Raw genomic sequence first — 11,533 nt, forward strand, 5'->3', positions numbered from 1 at the left:
TTCGGTACCATAACAAAAGCAACCGAAACCGACCGAATGCACGTCAAGTTACCACCTCAAAGCCTAGGAACAACAATGCCTAGGGTTTACCATCACTCGAATTTTACCGACTGAATAAACTTTGTTTTAAGTATTTTTTTTTATTTTTTATATGTTAATTGACAAATTTATTTTTTAGGTTTCAGTGCTCAAATTTTACCAACGTTGTTTATACCGTAACAAATGTAACTGATACTGTGTGAATTCGTGTCGACTCACCTTTGTAACACTTAACTTTTACCAGCACTCGGGTTTTAACAACCTACTAAATATGTAAACTTTTTTTAAATACAGTATACAAGCCTAGCAACTTTTTTTTTTTGGTTTTTTTAATACATTAATTTGACTTTAGGTTTGGTTATGGTAGTAAGGAACGTAGCAAATACTGATCGAATTCACATTAAATCGCCGCAGCAACGCCAAAAGTTTACCTACCGATTTCGCTAGTATAAACTTAAGGTTTCCTCAAATATCTCCGTTTATAAATCCACGACTACTTGAATATTTGGGCTGGAGACCACAAGGTCTCAAGTTCGAATCCGATTCTAATCGGGTTTTACCGCATTCGGCCTTCGGGTGGCGGGTTTTCCATGAAACAGGATATAGTAGGCTTGAGCTACCCAGTGATTTCTGTAATCGCGGGTAAAAAGGTTACCTTTTGCCATTGAATTACCCTGAATAAGTTGACTTATTCGTTGGTCATTATTAAAAAAAAAACTATATAAACAAATGTTTTATTATTTTTTTTATTGGTTACGGTTCTAAGTATTTTTGGGGTGTTTTGGGATTCCTTATTTTTACCTTCTTATGACTAATCCATAAGTCATAAGTCACATCCTTGTGATTTATGAAAAATTTCCGCTCACATATTAAACAATCCAAATACCTTTCTAACTTATTGATAAGTTATAAGTTACAAGGAGTAAAAAATAAGGAATCCCAAACACCCCCTTAGAACTTATAAAACAGTCTAAAAATATGATAGGTAATATGGGGTGGGTTGCCCGTGAACTAAGTTTTGAGGGGTTGGCTTGGTAAATCACAAATAAAAAACACATCGGCACTAGAGCTGTCAATTTATGACACAGGTCTGTTAACACGACACGGGTTTTAACAAGTTTGGGTTTGAGCTTAGCAGGTTTCGTGTCTTATACATGTCGACCTGTTTAAGACATGTTCAAATTCGTGTCCTAACAGTTTAAAGGCCTGTTAACCTGTTAGTAACATATGTGGATTTTTATTTTAAAAAATAAATATAGATACATTCCTACAGTCTTAAACAAATCATACTTACAAACGACATTCATTAATGTCGGTCAGAACCCGATATTATGTTTTTTATGGATGTACGCTTTGCTTATATGGTTTTTCGTTCAAGTATGTTATGGATTTATCGTCTTTTGTTTCAAGTATGTTATGAATTTGTGATTTTTTTTTTCAAATATGTTACGGAATATCTATTAATTAAGACTTTCATGGTCGTTTTGAATATTTTGGTTTCGTTAATTCATTGTGTGTTTTCTAATCATGTCGTTTCTGACGTGTTAGTACAGCCCTAGTCGGCACCCATCCAATGCTCCTCCTGTTTCAATCATCTTCTTCATCATAACTTACAAATCTGCCGGACGGATAATATACACAAGGTTCATCTCCATCTCCTAATATATGCAAAATTAGGGTTTTCTAAATCAATCCATGTCCTTTCTTTCATTCATTTTTTATTGGACCTTTTGATTTTGTAACCAGTTATTATATTCGATCATTAAATACAAGTTTTAATGTTTCTTGATGTTGTTAATGCATGCACTATATTAGTAATTAGGGTTCCATTGTTGTCCTAATATAAAGATGTTATTTACTGAACCATTTATCCATGGAAGAATTTTAATTAGCAGTAGATTTCACTGCTTTCATGCAATTAGATCGATCCGCTTGGAATCTTGGATTCTGGACCACTACTTTGCTCCGATCCAGTTGACCTATTGGTATGTGGAGTCCTTTTCATCGAAATTAATTTTTGGTTTATTGTAAGAAAGTTTAATTTGAAGTTTAGTGTTTAGATGATCAGTAGCAAAAATTCATAAACTTAAACTTATAAATGGGTTGTTTGGCTGCAAATCCGTCCCAAGTAAGCCACTTTTTCAATTGCTAATACTACTTAATTATGATATATTTTAAAGTTATAGACCATTAGCATATGTTCAAACTTATGTTTTCAGATTTGTTTACTTGCAAACAAACCTCCCCTTCCGGCCTCAAAAGTAGTATTAAATTCGGAAAAGGGTCTCGCTTTAGGTCACCAAACTTGTTTTATACAAGTGAACTGAACTGTGATTAACCAGTTAGTTTTATTGTGATCTGATGTGTGTTTAGTTCATTGATCTGATTAATATTTATTGTTGCAAGCTAAAAGAGTTCATATGGTAGTCAATGATTCTGTTATATTCATTGTGAGGGTTTAGTATTATATCCTTTATCTTAGTCTTGAATCAGAGTATTGCTTATATATTTTTGTTTTGTTTCATGCCATGTGTTTAATTGATTTCAATATGTGTATGCATATAGTTTTTATCTTTTGGTTGAAATTGATAGAACGTGATTTTGATGTCAAAATGAACGAGTAAACATGTTTATTTATTTTTTTAATTTGATAAGTTTGCTTGTTTTCTGTTTCTTTTTATGACCAAGTAAAGTTTTGAATGTTTTAATCCATGCAGTTTTTTGATCAAAAGACGTGGAAATGCATCCTCCGTTGACTTTACACAGACACCAAATGTGTGCTGAAGTAAGTTAAAAGACTCATTTGCCCTTTTCATCTATAATAAACACCTATATAGCTTTAAAAAGTGTGTTCGGTGTATAGTTTTGTTAATATTATTTGTTGTAGATAATTGAACTGTTTCAGAAGTGTCATAATGAGCATCCTTATGGAAAATTCTTTGGTGAGTGCACAGATCTTAAGATAAAGCTCGATAAATGTTTCCGTCAAGAAGTAAGCCTCTTTATATTTGTTAAAATTTTGATTTATTTAGGATATATGAATTGAAAAAATGTTTCGGTTTGCAGAAAGCGGTGAAGAGGAAGGCAAATTTTGAAGAAAGTAAGAAGTTGAAAGAGAGGTTGCAAGCTTTGAGGAAAGAAGCTGCAGCTGAAACTTGAGAATGTCATGTGAAAACTTTTTTTCATGGAAATGGGGGCATTTGTTCAATAATAAACAAGTTTATTGGAGCAGTGAAACGGATAAAAGTTTGAGACAAATATTATACACTTTTTCTATTATTTTATAAATTAGTGTGACACTTGTTCCTGGTTCATTAGAACTGTCTTTGTGTCCTGCATAGTGATCAAATCTTTAAATGTATTTACAATTTTGCCTCCTTTAACTTTAGTCAGTCTTTTGTAAATATAAGAATTAGTTTCAACTTTGGTCACCCATATTATATAATTGGCAAGCTTATTTATTTATTTTTGTTTCGTTCTATATATATGTTTAACTATATTATGTTTTATAAAAACTAAACTTGTTGCAACATGTTTATTTTTATTGATGTTTCGATATTAAATTTTGTTCAAACTATCGTCTCCGCAGCATCGTGCGGGTTAACTGCTGATATCTTTATATGTGTCATGTTAGCAATTGGAACCAGTATAAATAAATATAATTTTAAGAGAACTAGTTCTATTTTAACCCTGTAAAAATGCATATAACTGAAAAATAAATAAATGAATAAAGTCGGCAAAAAGTGTGGATCAATCAAATGTGTTCAGTTTGTCATCTATAGTGCTGCATAGACATCAATCAGCAAAGCCCATGAACAAAATAGCAAAACACCATATTTTAAGCATCAACTAAAATAAAACAAAAGTGCAAAGCATAATAGGGGCCAATCTTACCTATGAACAAACAAACATGATTCCAAAACCTGGTCCCTAACATGATACCACCACTAAAAATAGACAGACTTAATAAACTTGCACATATTAGTTTGACTTTAGCATAGTCAGCACAAGTTCCAAAACCCACCTAAAAAACATCATCATTTCCTTAAAAAAGCAAGATTCAGCACAGCAGTCAACGGTTTCGCCTCTTCTTTAGTTTCATTGATCTTATAAATCATAGACTTTGATGCAGCCTGTGCTTGACTCCAATTCTTGAGCACCGACAGTGAAACAGGTCCCACCCGATCACCACTTTTGCTTGTAACATACCATTGAGAGCTTTCAGTGTCTTCAACATCCGCCATGGTTAATTCCTCAATGTTTGACTTTTCTTTAGTAATGTCAAAGAGTTGACCTGGACCTTTCACCACAGATGACTTTCTTGACCTCTCTTGCTTCTCTAAGGAAGCGAAAAAATTCTCTAGCTTCATCGCCATTTCATATGTTTCGGATGCGGGCACATCTTGTTTGTTTGCTTTTGCACAAATAAATTGTAAACATTCATAACATGCCTTATTTTTCTAAATTAAGTACAAAAATTTAAAAACAATCTGATTTTTAAATTAAGTACAAAAATTTATGAGTAAATCAGTCATTTTTCTGATCAATTTCAAGCATATGGCCTAAAAAACCCTAGATATTTTGAATCTATATACAAAAATAGTGCATACACGCTTTTAAATGAGAATAAAAGTGCATAAGCGAATCTATACATGATATGGTGGCACGTGTCACACTAGTTTGAAGTCATATTTAAGAAAAAAAGTCTGATACGTGTGTAAAACTGAGTGATTTGTTTTTGATTCAACTATATATAGGTATCAAAATCCAACAAAATGATATTTTGGTCAATTTTTCATCATACCTGAAGTGATACCAAAAGGGGCCGACGATGAATGTGTCAGAATAGATTTTGGTGAATCTTTGTTGTCATCTTCAACATCTGGAACCACACTTGGGACTTCTTCTAGTAATTTTTGCTTGTTTGTTTCATCTAGCAAAAATTCACGTCTTTTCAAATAGTCGAAGAGCGTAAAATACACATGTAAAGTCAAGGACCACATGAACATTTGATTAATAAGTATTATTAGATCTAAATCTGTACAAAAGTAAGTTCAATCAATTACTAAAAGAAGGATATTCTTTCCTCCATCCTTTTTCATTTGCTTGATCGATACGGTGTTTCAATAAGCTAAGCTCTCGGGGAATCCACTAATTAACAAAATAATAATAATAATAACAATAATAATAATAATAATAAGTAGCAATTGCATAAAATAAGAATGTTGATTGGACATACATGTGACACAATATCCCTATGTAGACTCCTAGCCTTTTCTTCAAGAACCGTCTGTCACACGACATAAAAGTCAGCAAGGTCAATTTTGTATTTATGTAGATATGCATTTGTTAACTGCAATTCAATTTGCAATAAAGAAAAACCATAATGGCATTTATGCTTACAATCTCAATCTTTCCAAGTATGCCAGATTTCACTTTCTTTTTTAAATCTTCACATTCTTCCTGAAATTAAGAAGATTCAAATTACATTACCCAAAAAAGTAAAAATAAAAATCACAGCATCATTAATACTTAGCATTTTCTTTAATATTTAGTGGCAACTCACCTCAGTAAAATCGTCGTCCGATAGCGAAGTGATGCTAATATCTGTTTCTATTGCTTGTAGAATCAAATTATGGTCATTTTCACCAACCAAACATTTCTTTACACCTGAAAACAGATTTATATAATACAACTATTCTGCATTTATAAAAAAAAAAAAACTGCATAAAACTAGTTTTTTACAAAAACAAGAAACCTGTTATTTGCATTAGCTGATAACCACCCTTTGAAAAACCATTTGCATCTTCCTTAACTCTCACAAAACTTCCAACAACTTTACTCTCAAAGCTCTCAAATTCTTTCATTAACTTCAACACTAAGCTCTTTTTCAAATAAACAAGTTTAATATTCTGAACCACAATTGCTGCAAACTGATAATGTGAAACATCAATCGAATCCTCTTTTTTCTCTATTATTTTATCATCACTATTACTCTTTTTCTTCCTTTTATTAACCACCAACTCCTTATCTTCATCATCAAGTTCTTCAAATTCAAACCCGAATTCATCTTCATCTTCATCGTCATCAGATGACACCTGGTTTTCAGCCAAATGGGTCTCTAAAGAATCATAAATTCTATTCAATCGTATCGTTTTTCTCTTAAAAACGGACCGTAACCATTCGTCACACTCGATAATCTTGTTCTTTTGGATAAATAGATTATTTTCCATACTGTATCTCTTAACAATGTTTTCTAGCTCACGTTGAGATAACGGATTGGTTGTATCTTTTCCTATGTGTGTAAGAAACTCGATGACACGCGTCGACCCCCATCCACTGAACTCTTCCTTGTTTGACTTTCCTTTGATATCCCTTTTGACCTTTTTCCCTGATAGTTCGGGTTTTGATCTTTTCAGCTTCTTACAAGAATTATGTGGTTTAATTTCGTCGTTTTCATCAGAATCTGATAACTGGTACTCGTCACTGTCATCATGTTTGTCTGAATCATAATTCTTTCCCGATTTGAGCTTCGTTTTGGCGGTCAAAAGATCCTCGAGAGTCAACTTTTCGGTGCTGTTAATGATCTCCCAATATTCCTTGTACAGAGTCTCATAAGTGTTCCGGTTGTTAAAGTCTACAATTTCCTGTTAAACCAAATTCCATGTTATAAATTTTTCACTAACTTATAATCTTGATCAAAATGAGGATTACTCAAAATATAATTTGTATTATTCAACATTTCTAGTTTCAAATAATGGTCCGGACTCAGACTCGTTTATTAAACACACTTATTTTCAGCTCGAACTTGGCTCAATTTGAGTTTTAAGCATGCCGATCACGAGTAGCACAAGCAGCTCATTTACACCCTTACTTTCAAATATAACTTCTATAAATTTAAAATAATTATAAAACATAACATAAACAAGGGTAAAATGGTAATATTCCAAAAATACCCCATCAGAGTCCACATCTTTCTTTTCTTCCACAAGTATTGAAAGCTTCAAGCAATGATCACAAAACCCTTTCTTCCCTCTAACGCAAACAAAATCCGCATCTCTAATACAACGTCCGCAAACACTTGTTGGACAACAATAGCATTGGAAATCTGAAGCTCTGTTACATATTTCACATTTATGCAAACCTGGAAACAACAAATTATTTCAAAACCACCATAAATCAATATTTTGTTTGTAATAGTGTAAGCTTACCACATATGAACTGGCTTTTAGATTTCCCGGATGACTCATCAAAAGATACACATTCAGGATGGTATGATTTCAAGCAAACCCTGAAATAACATTAAATAAGTTAATATTTTATAATGATTCAAAATAATGTATTACAAAAAAATAAAGTAAAAAAGTATCTGTCATGTGTGATGTATCCCAGATCGGGCTCAACATACTCTTTCAATAATGGAATGTAAACTAAAAGACAAAAATACCCTTGAGTCTAGGAGATATGCATTCAAACAAGGTTTTTCTTCAATCAATTCGGTGATGTTTGTCAACATCCTCCTCACCAAATGAACTCATATCTTTTACAAACGTAAAGACCAAAACCCTTGAGTCTACGAAACACTCATTCTAACAAGGTCCTTGTTTCCATAAACTAAGTGAACATAGCAATTGATTTGGGGTATTCATGAACTCAAATCTTTAACCAAGTTAAAAAACCAAAATACCCTAGACTCTACTAAACATGCATTCAAACAAGGTTTTTTTTTCAGTAAATTAAGTGATCATCCATAACAACGGATTTGGGGTTTCATGAACTCAAATCTTTAACCAAGCTAAAAGACCAAAATACCCTTATGACGACTAAACATGCATTCAAACAAGGTTATTCTTCAACGAATTAAGTGATGTTTGCATACATCCTGCATTAAAAATTGATTTGGGTGTTTCATGAACTCAAATCTTTAACCAAACTAAAAGTGTAAAGTACCCTTGAAGCTACTGAACATGCATTAAAACAAGGTTTTTTGTCAATAAATTAAATGATCCTGCTTTAACAATTGATTTGGGGGTTTCATAATCTTTAACTAAGCTAAAAGACCAAAATACCCCAGAAGCTAATACACATGCATTCAAACAAGATTCTTTTTCAATAAATCATGTGATCCTCCATAAAAGCTTATGGAGTTTCACAAACACAGAATCTTTAACCAACCTAAAAGACAAAAATACCCCTGAAGCCTACTACACATGCATTTAAACAAAATTCTTTTTCAATAAATTTAGTGATCCTCCATAAAATAATGATATGGGGATTTCACAAACACAGAATTTTTAACCAACCTAAAGGACCAAAATACCAGATAGGGGTGTGCAAATAGGCTGGACCCGCGAGGCCTGCCTAACCCAAACCCGTTTAGTAGTATTCTCAGGACCCAACCCTATTGTAAATAATGGGTCTGATTAGATCAGGTCTCGCGGATCTTACCTCATTTATGTAAAGAGAAAAAGGTCAGACGCACGAGACCTGACCCAATTAGTGGGATCATCGGGTCTCGCTGTCTTACCCGGGTTTTGCTCACCCCTACCCCTGAAGCACACACATTCAAACAGATTTTTTTTCACTAAATCAAGTGATCCTCCATAACAACTGATTTGGGGGTTTCATGAACACAGAATCTTTAACTAACTTAAAAGACTGAAATACCCCTGAAGCTACTAAGCATGCATTCAATTAAGATTTTTTTTCCAATAAATCAAGTGATCCGCCATACCAACTGATTTGGGGGTTTCATAAACTCAAATCTTTAACCAAGCCAAAAGACCAAAATACCCTTACAGCTACTAAACATGCATTCAAACATGAAATCATGAACCAAAAACAGACTCACTTATGATCACAAATGATCAAATCACCACCATCTTTGCAAACAAAGCACCATTCTTCAGAATCGTCCTCATTTTTCTCAACTTTCTTGGCTTTCTTTTTCATGTTTGCAAGGCCAATACAATGTGTGTTCTGCTCTAGATTTGATGCTTTAATTTTTAGCCCTAAAAAGACGATCTTTAACTCAATCGGCGGTCAAAAACGATCATTTGAGAAAATGCTCAAGAATCGATAAAAATGTTGATGATTGGATTGTGGAAGTGAAAGCAGTGGTCGCTGATGAAAGCAGGAGAGAAGAAAAAGAAGAAGAGAAGAAAAAGAAAGACAAATGCTTTTAAAGAAAAGGGTTTTTGGTGGGTGTGCGACTAAGTGAGTGATGAGTGGCTTTTGGGAAATATTATAATCTTTAAATTTAAATATAGTATGTTATTATTATGTGATATTTTATAAACCAAATTATTGACTCGTGTACTACAAGGGGGCGTAAATATAAAAATCCTCAACTAAACATATACAATTTAAAACGACAACATATTTTTTAGTATGCTTTTTAAAACGACAACATGATTTATAATTGCAAGTCATATTCAAACAGAAACATAACATTTAAAAGGCATAAACATACAAAATATTTGGGCCAACGGTTTGTAAAAAAAGTGTATTTTATCTTTATGATAGAAACCGGGCCATTGGGGTGTTACAAAATATTTATGTCGGTGTCTAACCGGATTGTTAAAGTAACGTACGTTATTCTTATCTCGACCTCTTTTAGATAATGTTTTTTTGCTGACGTTTAACATCTTTTTCAACCTGATATAATAAGCAGACAAAAATAGATATGTGAGTTCCAGCTAACAACATTGAGATAGGCAACACATCAATAGGCATATCGTTTTATCTTAAAACTTAACTTTTTGACCCGAAAGTATTTTCAAAAAGTTTCACTTTTATAGCAATTGATGGGTCAAACACGACTACAACAGTAAATTAAAACAATAAGGATGCAAACCTAAACGAACCTCGTGTTTGATGATTAGACCCTACACGAACCTAAACACGATCTGAGACCGAAAATCGTGTCAAAAATATGAAGTCGAGCATGACACTCTAATTCGCTAAACAATTCGAACACAACTCATTTTACACAAAAGGTTTTAACCTTTTTATTTTTACATACTAATACATGGAGTTCATATTTTTATAACAATAAAGAGAGGGTACCATGGGTATTTAGTAATTTTATTATTGAATCAGACGACCCTAACGTCACTATAAGACAAAATAAATGTTGGTCTGAATGAACGAAAACTAAAGAAATGTGATTGTAAGTTTTGAAACCTCCATAAGTTTATGATACATCTATTAGGCAGCATAAGTACCAATTGAAAGCCTAATCCATAAAAAAAAGTTGAATACTATATATAACCAACAAATATGATAAAGCAATTGAAGCAAGACCTATTTTGCAATCGATGTTTGACAATGAGAAGGGAGCCGAAGGCCCCACAATAGCAAACTTCAAAGAGCATCAAAATTTTCATTTCTTGATAATATTTCTACTGCTGTTATTATCATGATACCAAATTAGTCATATTTACTCTCAAAATTAAAAAATTAAATTACCAAAAAACCCCACTTTTATTTAAAACACATCCCATCCTCTAGTTACAATGTTCCAATACATTTACAAACAACACATGACATAAAAGACAAAAAAACCATCACAAAGAATATACAACATCATGTTTGCCAGTATCGAATGCAAACGTTCAAATGTTTAACCAAAAGCTCCCATCTTCTACATACACAACATCAAGCAAGTACATTAGCATTAAGACTTATAATTTACCAGATAGAATGTATTGGTCTCGTACAATCTTATATTTTGCCTCTCGTTACCATAATGATCCCCATCATTCTCAGCCCTTCAGCCAAAGGCACATAACAAAAGATGGTGGATAATGCATACCTTATCGACAACTGCATCAAAATCAAAAGAACTGGATTTAAAGGACTTTATATTGGTAACATCCATTTCAATATGTGCACAATGTAAATAAAACCATAAACAAAAACCCAAACTAATAGTTAATCACCACCATCATCATCCACTTTTCTTAATACCCCTACTTCTATACATGATTTGAGGTTAAACAAAAGTCAAAATTGCAACTTTATTAACTCTTACCTTCCATTCACAGTTTATACAACTTCAATCGCAGGTCACCTACTCACCTCTTAACTAATTTTTACATATTACAACTGGATCCAATCTTAGGAGTTTGCTAAAACTGGTTTAACATGATTGGCAATAGTAACCTAATAGATTATTTAAGGGTTGTGCCGGGGACACCCCAAACACCCCCTAATACGACGCGTATAGCCCTATACGCAGCATATTAGGGTCAGTCAAACCTAGGACTGCAAAAAGTAGTCCTAGGTTGTCAAGTCGTACTATATACACCCCGTATAGTGCTATACGGGGCGTATTATATGTTGGGGATTTCAAAATAGCAACCTGGATTATTTAGAGAGTCATGTGATAACTTTCAGATTAAAAGTTATTTTAGTGGTTCTCCAAAATACTTCAATCGGATAAAACTCTAACTTGAGACAAGAATTTCGTATGGAATTTGTGAGGAAGATG

The 11,533-nt window shown here is 33.0% G+C and overlaps 2 protein-coding genes across 2 annotated transcripts; one reads left to right on the forward strand and one right to left on the reverse strand.

Annotated features, from left to right (window-relative positions):
• The first annotated feature begins 2,764 nt into the window (after positions 1-2,764).
• Positions 2,765-3,256, forward strand: LOC143536891 (uncharacterized). Its single transcript, XM_077030780.1, has 3 exons — positions 2,765-2,824; positions 2,927-3,031; positions 3,106-3,256. Exons 1-3 carry the CDS (start codon positions 2,780-2,782, stop codon positions 3,196-3,198), a joined length of 243 nt encoding a protein of 80 aa, XP_076886895.1. The 5' UTR covers positions 2,765-2,779; the 3' UTR covers positions 3,199-3,256.
• A 677-nt stretch (positions 3,257-3,933) lies between these two features.
• Positions 3,934-9,008, reverse strand: LOC143536898 (zinc finger CCCH domain-containing protein 44-like). The gene is made up of 10 exons (XM_077030784.1): positions 8,891-9,008; positions 7,251-7,330; positions 6,996-7,183; positions 5,798-6,686; positions 5,606-5,709; positions 5,443-5,502; positions 5,279-5,329; positions 5,120-5,190; positions 4,844-5,010; positions 3,934-4,453 (listed from the first exon to the last, which is right to left on the reverse strand). The coding sequence occupies exons 1-10, from the start codon at positions 8,989-8,991 to the stop codon at positions 4,077-4,079; spliced, it is 2,088 nt and encodes a 695-aa protein (XP_076886899.1). The 5' UTR covers positions 8,992-9,008; the 3' UTR covers positions 3,934-4,076.
• Positions 9,009-11,533: the final 2,525 nt, after the last annotated feature.

This window comes from Bidens hawaiensis, unplaced genomic scaffold, assembly GCF_021521415.1.
Source record: "Bidens hawaiensis isolate Kalapana, Puna unplaced genomic scaffold, B.hawaiensis_p1.1 tig00010984_1, whole genome shotgun sequence".
NCBI lineage: Eukaryota > Viridiplantae > Streptophyta > Magnoliopsida > Asterales > Asteraceae > Bidens > Bidens hawaiensis.

What these genes read in the sequence shown, in the direction of transcription:
- LOC143536898 (XM_077030784.1), bottom strand. Translation starts at nt 8,991, where the DNA reads ATGAAAAAGAAAGCCAAGAAAGTTGAGAAAAATGAGGACGATTCTGAA. An exon ending in TACTTGGAAAGATTGAGATT is followed by an intron (nt 5,330 to 5,442) that starts GTAAGCATAAAT and finishes GTCGTGTGACAG; the next exon opens with ACGGTTCTTGAAGAAAAGGC. An exon ending in GAAAAAGGATGGAGGAAAGA is followed by an intron (nt 5,011 to 5,119) that starts ATATCCTTCTTT and finishes TGTGTATTTTAC; the next exon opens with GCTCTTCGACTATTTGAAAA.
- LOC143536891 (XM_077030780.1), top strand. Translation starts at nt 2,780, where the DNA reads ATGCATCCTCCGTTGACTTTACACAGACACCAAATGTGTGCTGAA. An exon ending in GACACCAAATGTGTGCTGAA is followed by an intron (nt 2,825 to 2,926) that starts GTAAGTTAAAAG and finishes TATTTGTTGTAG; the next exon opens with ATAATTGAACTGTTTCAGAA. An exon ending in ATAAATGTTTCCGTCAAGAA is followed by an intron (nt 3,032 to 3,105) that starts GTAAGCCTCTTT and finishes TTCGGTTTGCAG; the next exon opens with AAAGCGGTGAAGAGGAAGGC.